The 12,323-nt window shown below is 38.2% G+C and overlaps 1 protein-coding gene across 2 annotated transcripts in view; it reads right to left on the bottom strand.

The window, feature by feature from the left end:
• The window catches only part of adamtsl4 (ADAMTS-like 4), a 164,142-nt gene that overhangs the window by 58,955 nt on the left and 92,864 nt on the right, over positions 1 to 12,323 (bottom strand). For both annotated transcript variants that reach the window (XM_057834063.1, XM_057834062.1), the window contains exon 5: positions 328 to 430. In XM_057834063.1, the coding sequence (XP_057690046.1) occupies positions 328 to 430 (103 nt within the window). The remainder of the gene's footprint in view (positions 1 to 327; positions 431 to 12,323) is intronic.

Genomic DNA, 12,323 nt, shown 5'->3' with positions numbered 1-12,323 from the left:
GCGAATATAAGACGACCCCACTTTTTCAGTCTTATTTCAATGCAAAAAACACCGTCTTATATTCGGGCCAATACGGTACGTAAAATTCTTTTTCGTCTTTGATGAAATAAAGTTCCGCCCAAAAATGTGACACAGTATGATTTTTTCCCCCTCTTCTTAGTGCATATTTGGGGAGGCTGGTGCATCTTATATTTCATTGATAGTTGACAGATGACTTCTTAATTGATAGTCTGCAAAACTACGGGAATTATAGTTGGGCTTCACTTCTCATCATTGAATCCACTTCAACACGCAGTCTGAAGAGGAGCCTGTTAACGCTGCCCTCACCCTCAGTGAAAGGTTCCCAGTTGTAGAGTCGATCCATAAACTCCTTGACGTTAAAAGCGGCGCATTGCTCGGCTCTGGAATCCAGCGTGGCACCGGCGCACACCTGAAAGAACAAAATTGTTCAAACAATCACTCGGTCGTGTATTTAACATTGGGTCCTGAGAGAGGCAATTTTGCAAATCATAGGAGGGGAGAGCGCCGCTAATAACAAAAAGAGGGGAATCACCTAGGGAGCACAAACACACACTCAGTCTGTGCGCTGCATTTGGCAGCCAGCAAGCACTCTGCCATATGGAAGGAATAGATTTTCTGGAAGAGGCCGCACACATAAATCCATCTTGGCTTTCAGAGCACCACCGCAAAATGTGAGCCACTACAACAACACGTGTGTGTGCATGTGTGCGCGCACCACATTAAAGCATAGTCCACCTGAATTTCAACAGCAGACTTTAGTTTTTCCTCCTCGAGCCCCAAACACTGCAGTGTATTTAAACAAGTGTCACGTATGAAGGTTGTCATTTCATCCACTATCGGGTGAATACCAACATTAAATCCCACAGGGCAGTTACATTGAATTTATAGACATTTGTCTAGTAATCCAGAGATTTTATTACTCTATGTTGAACACAGGTTATGGTTTTATTTGGAAAGTGTTTAGATTCGATGTGTTTGCAACGGTACTTAAGATCGCGACATGGGCCAAAATTGCTACCTCTTTTTTTTTTTTACGTATATGCATTGGAAAAACACACAAAAAAAGCAATGGAAAAATATTTAATGTGGTCAGTCCATACAGAGGTCCTGGAATAGAATGGATAAAATGAACAGTGTCTTGAGCTTATTATTTGTGTGGATACTTTTTGAACATCTGGGTTATTTCAATTTTTTCACAAACAGACTGAGGAACAGTTTATTTGCCAAAGCCAACTCCACCCTAAACTGCCATATGTAACACTACATCACCCAATGTCCAATATTCATTTACATGTAATATTCTATGTGCAATACTTACTACGTGCAATATTCAGTGCCTTCACTGTCAAACGTTTGCTACTTCAATTATTTGCACTGCTTGAACATAGGACTATCTCATACACATTTTATTAGGAGTGGGAACCTCTTGGTACCTCACGATACCATATGATTTGCGATACAAAGCTCACGACAACGATCTGACGATACAACGATTATGGATACATTGGTCAGGAAATCATCTAGGATATTCCACAAAATACTAATAAACAGAAAAACAAGCTTCTGCTGTGAATTGGAATGAGTTTATCACTAGTAGACGTCCAATCCATTTGAAATGGGAGGGTGGCAGCGAATGAACATTCGTTCATTCGCTGCCATCCCTCCCACTTCAAACGAATTGAACGTCTATGGCCGTCAGTGGCAGCCAATGCCAGGCAATGAGGTAATTTTGGGCCATTTAAGGTCATTTACCTGTTGATTTTCAGTTACTTCCTGTTGATTTTGGGGTATTTCATGGGTCACTTCCTTTTTATTTTGCGTTATAGAACAGGAAGTGACCTGGGAATCACCCAAATGAATAGGCAAGGACTCAAACTCAACAGGATATGACCTGTAAATGCCCTAAAATGAACAGCAAGTGACCTGTAAATGCCCCCAAAAAATCGGACTGAATGCCTGTGAATGCTCTGGTTTTGAATGAACGAGCGTTCCCAGTCTAAATGGATTGGGCGTCAAGCACCATCAATGGAAGCTAAAAAATTGACACCTTTTTAAAACGTTATCTCGATTCTTGACAGGAGCATATCGATAACCTATTGGGATACAACGTATCACGATATATCACCATTTCGATATTTTGTCACACACCTACATTTTATATTTATATTTATTTAGATTTCATACTTTTATACTTGCAGGTCACTTTTGAGATTTTCTATCCTTCACTGTAAAGGGAGATGCTCCACAATTTTCATTGTATAACTGTATAATGACAATAAAGGGCTATTCTATTCTATTTTGCTAGCGTAATTCTTCAGCTGTCTCCATTTTTCATGATGTAATGCTGAAAATCAAGGTATCCAGTAGCAGAACTAGCAAAGCAACCCCAACACATCAGTGACTCCAGTGAAGCATTTTCTTCGTCGCCACGACCTTGAACATGCAATTCATGCCTTTATAAGCACAAGACTGGACTACTGCAATGCACTTTATTTTGGTCTTCCCAAGTCCTATATTTCTCATCTGCAACTTGTTCAAAATGGTGCTGCTTGATTTTTAACAGGTACACCCAGACGTGCAGATATTACCCCGTGATATCATCACTCCACTGACTTCCAGTTCATTTTAGAATTGATTTCAAACTTTTACTGTTTGTTTTTAATTCTATTAATGGCCAGGCTCCTTCATATTTGTCAGAGATTTGAAGCCTCGTTAACTCTGGCAGGGCTCTTCGTTCTACCGGCCAGCTTCTTCTGCAAGTTCCAAAGTCGAGACTTAAACAGTGGGGTGATCGATCTTTTGCGGTTGCTGGCCCCAGGTTATGGAATAGCCTGCCCCCTGAAATCCGCACCATTAAAAATCTTGGCCTTTTAAAGGGATCCAGGGATAGCAAGACTTGTAGTTCTTAAAAGATAAACGTTATTATGGGTGAAAATATTTTTATATTGAAACTAGGGCTGTCAAACGATTAAATTTTTTTATCGAGTTAATTACAGCTTAAAAATTAATCGTAATTAATCGCAATTCAAACCATCTATAAAATATGCCATATTTTTCTGTAAATTATTGTTGGAATGGAAAGATAAGACACAAGACGAATATATACATTCAACATACGGTACATAAGTACTGCATTTGTTTATAAAACAATAAATCAACAAGATGGCATTAACAATATTAACATTGTCTTAAAACAATCCATGGATAGAAAGACTTTTAGTTCTTAAAAGATAAATGTTAGTACAAGTTATAGAAATTTTATATTAAAACCCCTCTTAATGTTTTCGTTTTATTAAAATTTGTAAAATTTTCAATCAAAAAATAAACTAGTTGCTCGCCATTGTTGATGTCAATAATTACAACATGCTCACTAAAGGTTCTGAAAGCCAAAAAATCAGTCGCACCCAAGTGCCAGCAGAAGGCAACAAAACACCAAAAAACACAAGAAACAAGTGGACATGACACTGTGCTGTCATTTTAATTGTTTGAGCGGGGCATGTGCGTTAAATGCGTCAAATATTTATAATGTGATTAATTTAAAAAATTAATTACCGCCCGTTAACACGATAATTTTGACAGCCCTAATTGAAACCCCTCTTGATGTTCTTGTTTTTATACAATGAGTAAAATTAGTTCAACTATTAGTTCGCCATTGTTGTTGACGTCGCAGGGGGGTGACATCACATGGTTACACTGCCGGGCTTCCAGAGTTTGACTTTAGCAACATAAACATGTTATCAGCTCAACCTTTTCCATTTGAACCTGAAAGGAACATTAATGGGCATGACAGCACAGTTGATATTTCACAAAGTAAGCAGCAAAAGCAAAATTAACAGAAAAGACGGGATGAGACGAGACGAGAGTCAGAAAAAAACAGTCTAACAGTTCTGCCAAAATGTGCTACACCAGCGAAACGTGCTACAAGAGGCGAATTTGACACCAAAAGTACTACCGTGCGCTTTCAGCTTGTTTTTTTCAGATGCATACAGACAGAACATACTAAAGATGCCTTGAAAAAATTCTTAAATGTAGTGATATCAAATAAGGGTGGTTTAAATATGCTACGTGACTAATGTGGTCAACAGATCAATAATCTGCTTTAAAGCTACCACAAGAAAACACAATGCTTAAAAGTATGAGAGGGAAACACATGCAAAAAGTGTTTTCAGCCAATGAAAAGTTAATAAGGCTGAATAAAAACACAAATAGTAAGTACTCACAGCTTTTAACCGATGTGTGCATGTGTTAGATGTCTCGCCGCGTAGAAGGTATTGCAGTACCCGCTAGTGTTCATCTAGTGCCAGTGACAAACTACGTCATCATCCAGAGCGTCCATTGCGCACATAAAATAAGGCGCCCTCCACAGGTCTAAACATGTACTAAATATGATGGATTTTTAAATCAATGGCAATATTTTATGTTTCTAATAACGTGCTTTAGTAAAGAGAACAATTGTGGTTTATAAGAGCCTATAAGTCTTTAAGTCCGAGGTTCCCTTTAAAATCGCGGTTAAAGACCCACAATTTTTAGACTCACCTTTCCTCCAGACTAGGGTAGCCTTGTTTTATTTCTTAAGGGTTTTGTTTTCCTTAAGGGTTTTAATGTTTTCGGATTTTATCTGTTTTATTTGCTGTTTTGACTTTTTGGGCGATGCGTTGTTTTTGGTTTTTTTTTTTTTTTTTTTTTTTCAATGTATTTATTTATCATGAACTATATTTATCATTGTTGTAAAGCACTTTGAGGAACTTTCCGGTTTTTGTAAATGGCAATAGAAATAAATTTGATTTGATTTGTCCCTCCTCCATGATTAATCGTTGAGACCATGTTTTTTTCTTTGTAGGCCTCATTTAATCTTCAATCAAGTGTACAGTGAGCCGTTTTACTAAAAAGTTTTACTTTGGTTTCTCAGAAGGATTTTGGCTTCACCAAAGAGATTCTATCCTGACTGTACAGGCAGTGATGTTCTACCTACCAAAATAGCGACAGATAGCTGCAGCTCAAACTCCTTTCATTGTTTTTTAAACCATAATTTTTTAAAACACTCTCACAGTAACAAGTACACAGTATTTGACTGGTACAAACAAACTTTCTCACTTTTCTTTTAAATTTACTGTATATGGATAGCAATTTATTGTCCATGGTTTTCAAATAGGTCCTGAACAAGATTTGTTTATCCTCCATTTAGCCTTCACTCCTCCCTAAATTCATTGAAATCCTGCTAGTTCGCTTTTTTGTAAACATCTGTGAAAACTAAGGATCCATCAATCACAAACGCAATTGTCCTGCCTTGGGAATTCTGTACCATATTTTACTGTAACTCCTGTACAACACATGTGCACGCACACACATTCACACGGGTAAATCTCTGATTTAGTATAATTTCACATCTTAGAGCTCCACAATCTCCTTGTCCTTCACCTCGCTTTTTCTTTTCACTTCTCTCAAGTCACACAGCTGTCACTAACAGCTGGACGCTGCCTCAAAACTCATATGTGGATCCAAGAGCGATGGATCAATCAACACACACACATGTGGGATGGTCAGTTCCCATGTGTAATTGCATTTGCGACAATTTGTAACAGACCAACCATTAAAAAGTCAATTTATAGACACTGGTTTTGATCATTTTCACACTTCGACCACCTGTGTGTGTGTGCGTATCTATTGGCCATTCCTACATAGTAGATCTACAACTTTATTCCCACAATGGGACAGAGAAATGGACGGATTTGGTTGGTTGGGTGTGTGTGTTTAAGATGTTACCAACATGTCTCCAACTCTTACTCATAAATACTACAAAAAAAAAAAAAAAAAAAAGCAGAGATGTGCTTGTACTATGTTTATATGTATGGTTCACAAAATGCATTTGATACAAATGTGACCCATTAATGTAAAATAGATTTGTATATGTGGTTCTAACTACGGCTGTCAAAATTATCGCGTTAACGGGCGGTAATTAATTTTTTAAATTAATCACGTTAAAATATTTGACACATTTAACGCACATTCCCCGCTCAAACAGATTAAAATGACAGCAAAGAGTAATGTCCACTTTTTACTTGTGTTTTTCAGTGTTTTGTCGCCCTCTGCTGGCGCTTGGATGCGACTGATTTTATGGGTTTCAGCACCACATGAGCATTGTGTAATTATTGACATCAACAATGGCGAGCTACTAAATTATTTTTTGATTGAAAATTTTACAAATTTTATTAAAACGAAAACATTAAGAGGGGTTTTGATATGAAGTTTCTATAACTTGTATTAACATTTATCTTTTAAGAACTACAAGACTTTCTATCCATGGATCGCTTTAACAGAATGTTAATAATGTTAATGCCATCTTGTTGATTTATCGTTATAACAAATACAGTACTTATGTACCGTATGTTGAATGTATATATCCGTCTTGTGTCTTATCTTTCCATTCCAACAATAATTTAGAGAAAAATGGATTTTTATAGATTAATCACGATTAATTAATTTTTAAGCTGTAATTAACTTAAAAATTTTAATCATTTGACAGACCTAGTTCTAACATTACATCAAATACAGTGAAGAAAATAATTATTTGAACACCCTGCTATTTTGCAAGTTCTCCCACTTAGAAATAATGGAGGAGTCTGAAATTTTCATCATAGGTGCATGTCCACTGTGAGAGATAACCTAAAAAGAAAAATCCCGATATCATAATGCATGATTTTTTAAAACAATTTATTTGTGTGATACAGCTACAAATACGTAAGTATTTGGACACTAGAATTCTGACCCTGAAAGACCTGTTAGTCCACCTCCACTCCATGTATTATCCTGAACCAGATGCACTTGTTTGAGGTCAACAGCAGCATAAAGACACCCGTCCACCCCATACAATCAGTAAGGCTCAAACTTGTAACATGGCCAAGACCAAAGAGCTCCCCAAACACACCAGAGACAAAATTGTACACCCCCACAAGGCCTATAAAGCAATTGCAAAGCTGCTTGGTGACAAAAGATAGACTGTTGGAAAAATCATTAGAAAATGGAAGAAGCTAAACATGATTGTCAATCTCAATCGGAGTGGTGCCCCATGTAAGTTATCACCTCGTGGGGTCTCATTGATCCTAAGAAAGGTGAGGACTCAGCCCCGAGCTACATGACAGGAGTTGGTCAATGACCAGAAAAGAGCTGGGACCACCATTTCCAAGGATACTGTTGGTAATACACTAAGACGTCATTGTTTGAAATCATGCATGGCACGGAAAGTTCCCCTGCTTAAACCAGCACATGTCAAGTCCTGTCTTAAGTTTGCCGATGACCATTTAGATGATGCAGAGGAGTCATGAGAGCATGTTTTGTGGTCAAATGACAGCAAAATAGAACTTTTTGGTCGTAATTCCCCTAATCGTGCTTGGAGGAAGAAGAATGATGAATACTATCCCAAGAACACCATCCCTACCATCCCTACTGTGGAGCTTGGAGTGGTAGCATCATGCTTTGGGGATGTTTTTTGGCGCATGGGACAGGACGAATGCACTGAATTAAAGACAGGATGACTGGGGCCCTGTTTTGTGCGATTTTGGGGAACAACCAGAAACATGACTGATCTAAAGAAGATCTGTGCGGAGGAGTGGGCCAAGATCCCTCCTGCAGTGTGAGCAAACCTGGTGAAAAACTACAAGAAACGTTTGACATCTGTAATTGCAAACAAAGGCTACAGTACCAAATACAGTGCCTTGCAAAAGTATTCGGCCCCCTTGAATCTTGCAACCTTTCGCCACATTTCAGGCTTCAAACAAAGATATGAAATTTAATTTTTTTGTCAAGAATCAACAACAAGTGGGACACAATCGTGAAGTGGAACAACATTTATTGGATAATTCAAACTTTTTTAACAAATAAAAAACTGAAAAGTGGGGCGTGCAATATTATTCGGCCCCTTTACTTTCAGTGCAGCAAACCCACTCCAGAAGTTCAGTGAGGATCTCTGAATGATCCAATGTTGTCCTAAATGACCGATGATGATAAATAGAATCCACCTGTGTGTAATCAAGTCTCCGTATAAATGCACCTGCTCTGTGATAGTCTCAGGTTTCTGTTTAAAGTGCAGAGAGCATTATGAAAACCAAGGAACACACCAGGCAGGTCCGAGATACTGTTGTGGAGATGCTTTGGATACAAAAAGATTTCCCGAGCTTTAAACATCTCAAGGAGCACTGTGCAAGCCATCATATTGAAATGGAAGGAGCATCAGACCATTGCAAATCTACCAAGACCCGGCCGTCCTTCCAAACTTTCTTCTCAAACAAGGAGAAAACTGATCAGAGATGCAGCCAAGAGGCCCATGATCACTCTGGATGAACTGCAGAGATCTACAGCTGAGGTGGGAGAGTCTGTCCATAGGACAACAATCAGTCGTACACTGCACAAATCTGGCCTTTATGGAAGAGTGGCAAGAAGAAAGCCATTTCTCAAAGATATCCATAAAAAAGTTTCGTTTAAAGTTTGCCACAAGCCACCTGGGAGACACACCAAACATGTGGAAGAAGGTGCTCTGGTCAGATGAAACCAAAATTGAACTTTTTGGCCACAATGCAAAACAATATGTTTGGCGTAAAAGCAACACAGCTCATCACCCTGAACACACCATCCCCACTGTCAAACATGGTGGTGGCAGCATCATGGTTTGGGCCTGCTTTTCTTCAGCAGGGACAGGGAAGATGGTTCAAATTGACAGGAAGATGGATGCAGCCAAATACAGGAACATTCTGGAAGAAAACCTGTTGGTATCTGCACAAGACCTGAGACTGGGACGGAGATTTATCTTCCAACAGGACAATGATCCAAAACATAAAGCCAAATCTACAATGGAATGGTTCAAAAATAAACGTATCCAGGTGTTAGAATGGCCAAGTCAAAGTCCAGACCTGAATCCAATCGAGAATCTGTGGAAAGAGCTGAAGACTGCTGTTCACAAACACTCTCCATCCAACCTCACTGAGCTCGAGCTGTTTTGCAAGGAAGAATGGACAAGAATGTCAGTCTCTCGATGTGCAAAACTGATAGAAACATACCCCAAGCGACTTGCAGCTGTAATTGGAGCAAAAGGTGGCGCTACAAAGTATTAACGCAAGGGGGCCGAATAATATTGCACGTCCCACTTTTCAGTTTTTTATTTGTTAAAAAAGTTTAAATTATCCAATAAATGTTGTTCCACTTCACGATTGTGTCCCACTTGTTGTTGATTCTTGACAAAAAATTAAAATTTTATATCTTTATGTTTGAAGCCTGAAATGTGGCGAAAGGTTGCAAGGTTCAAGGGGGCCGAATACTTTTGCAAGGCACTGTATTAACATTCGTTTTGTTAGGTTTTGAAATACTTATTTTCAGCTGTATCACACAAATAAATTGTTTTTAAAAATCATACATTGTGATCCCTGGATTTTCTTTTTAGTTTCTCTCACAGTAAAAATGCACCTCCAATGGAAATTTCAGACCCTTCCATGATTTCTAAGTGGGAGATCTTGAAAAATAGCAGGGTATTCAAATACTTATTTTCTTCACTGTCTGATGGAAACCGATGATCCAATCCCTACGAATTAATTTTGCAAAAAACAAAGACAATAACATGCATGTGACTTGTGGGTATTATACTGTATTATACTTTGCCATGAGTCTACAGTAGCATCTGTGACACTGAGTGTGAATTACATTAAAAGAGAAGGGCTTGGCCTGGTTAATGACATAGTCATTAATGATGCCTGTCAGCCCTGCCAGTCAAATTAATTAAGAACACAGTGATTATAATACTACAATGGATTTGTATGGTGCATTTCAGGACAATAAAAGGTGTGTTACATTACTACATGATTCATTCACGCCATACTAAGGGCTGATTCAGGGTCCCCCCAGGATTGATAAATCTAAATTCAAGACTTTTAAGACCTTTTTAAATGCCATTTTAACTGAAAATTAATACTTTTTTCGCACCCATTATTTAGATCATATTGAATCATATTAAATAAATAAAGCACTGAACATCAAATTTAACCTCAATTACTAAGTGTGTTTGACAAAAGAATGCACATATATTGAAGATACAATTAAAACCCATTTAAAGTAACATTATAAAGTCTGTCAGAATTGTTTTAAACACATACACGCACACAATAATTATGGACAAAAAGAGGACAGGACTCAGACTAGCCATCTTCTGTAACAGGCTAGCCGCTAGTGCACCTGCCAAGACCCCAGTGAACATGGCTAACTCTCGCGTTAAAACGGCGAAATTCACATGCATTCGAAAGGCAAACCGAAATGTTTAAGCAGCTCCACTGCCTTCGCATGACCCATAAACTGCAACCTAAAGTATCTGGATGTAACTTGAGCCCCTATCACATACTCCAAAACAACGGGAATATCGCGGGACTTAACTGTGCCAGCAGTTGTGTGTGAATTCAATTTCCCATGTCGACTGACATGGGAAGCAGTGTGCGTGAAAGAAGGCGTTAAATTCCCGGGTCACAGCAGATGGCTGACGACTTAAATATCATAGCGGCGGCCGATGTAACTTCCTCCCTCTTCCAGTAAGAGGAAAAGCGGTAAACAAACATCGCAATTATAAACATAGCAAGCTGGAAACGGCTAAATTAAACTGAAAAAATGACCAAAATTAAAATGTCAATTATTACGTCGGGCCGGGCCAGGGTTCTTTCTCGCTAACTTTTTGAAATAACGATATATTAACGATGTATGAATGATAAACTCAGGAATACTTGTTATAAAATAAATAATTTGGATTAAAAAAAAGAAGGCACTGTATGGTCATTGCAGAGCCAGAGCGTGCCTATACGCCCTTTTTAATCTTCCCCTCTGCGCGACCGCAAAACCGCATCTGTTTATTTATATTTAACAAACTTTTCCAGCGTTATTTTGTTGTGTAAATAAATTTATAATGATCATAAAAATATGTAGTCTATTTAAACATTAAGAAAATGTGCGGTTTTTTTTCTGCCAACTGAGAATTCGTTATAAAAGACAGGCTTTTATGCAGACATCGTCACAAATGTTATCACACAAAATGCGGGTCGGGCTTTAATACCCGCGGACCAGTTCGGGTCGGGCTGGACTTTTTAGGCCCGATTTTACTTCTATCTTAAAGTCTTGATTAGCTTAAATTGGCTGCAGTTACGAAGTCGGGAATGCTCCCTCCGGAAAAAAAACACGATTTGAGCAACATTATGTTTAACAAACTTTTCCAGCGTTATTTCATTGTGTAAATGCATTTATAATGGTCATAAAAATATGTAGACTATTTAAACATTAAGAAAATGTGCGTTTTTTTTTCTACCAACTGAAAATTCATTACAAAAGACAGTTAAGACATCGGGAACGCTCCCTCTGGAACAAAACGCAATATGACCAACATTGTGACAGCTGATGCCGACCAAAAATGACGTAATATCCGAAACAGATCACCAATGGACTCATTTGAAGTATATGAATGGTGGTCTGTTTTGGTGTTCAGAATCCAAAATACTTCTGCCTGCAGGGTTTTCGTTCCACCGACAAACGGACGCATTCCCGATGCAGAGGTGGACGGATTCTCCATTTTGCCGGTTGTGGTGGTTTGGCACGCACGAGTTGCATTTCGATTTGTAGTGCAGTGCATCGTAAAAATTCTATGCGTCATCTTCGTTATGGATTTAAAAAAAAAAAACCTTCGTCACGGATATAATTTAGGTTGCACTGAGATGTTCTTGAAAATTAAGACCACGGTGAAAAATTCCAGACTTACAACAGCTAATTTAAAACTTTTAATACCTTTAATAATGGGAAAACTAAATTCAATGCTTTTTTAATACTTTTAATAACCCGCGGGTACCCTGTGATTTATGGTTTTGCGTTCCGTTAAAGGCGGTGTGATGGCGTAGACCCTACGTCATCATTGGGCATTTGAAGTTCTGCGTCAAGGGAACGCGTCGCTCTGTAATTCACTGTCAAGCAACTAGAGGGTGTGTCTTTGTCTTGATGATACAGGTGGCAATGAGGGAAAAGTTTACCCCGGCTGTCGCAGCCACAACAGCGTCATTTCTCAGTTCAATAGTTTAGTTATGTGTAATTAAATTTTTACTTTGCTATCAAAAGCTCGATATGTCTTATTGTTTATGTTATTTTGTAGAAGGAAAACATTCAGATGTTTGGGATGTCACAAAAGCATAAAATGTTGAAAAAGTGTTAAAGTCCAAGTTATGTTTGAAATGTATGCTTTTAGAAAAAACTCAATTTCTCATTTTTTTTTCATTAGAAATTGGAAAATTGCTCAA

Source organism: Corythoichthys intestinalis, chromosome 4, assembly GCF_030265065.1.
Source record: "Corythoichthys intestinalis isolate RoL2023-P3 chromosome 4, ASM3026506v1, whole genome shotgun sequence".
Taxonomy (NCBI): Eukaryota; Metazoa; Chordata; class Actinopteri; order Syngnathiformes; family Syngnathidae; genus Corythoichthys; species Corythoichthys intestinalis.
The sequence above is the reverse complement of the archived record's forward strand: the minus strand, read 5'-3'. Positions and strand labels throughout refer to the sequence as shown.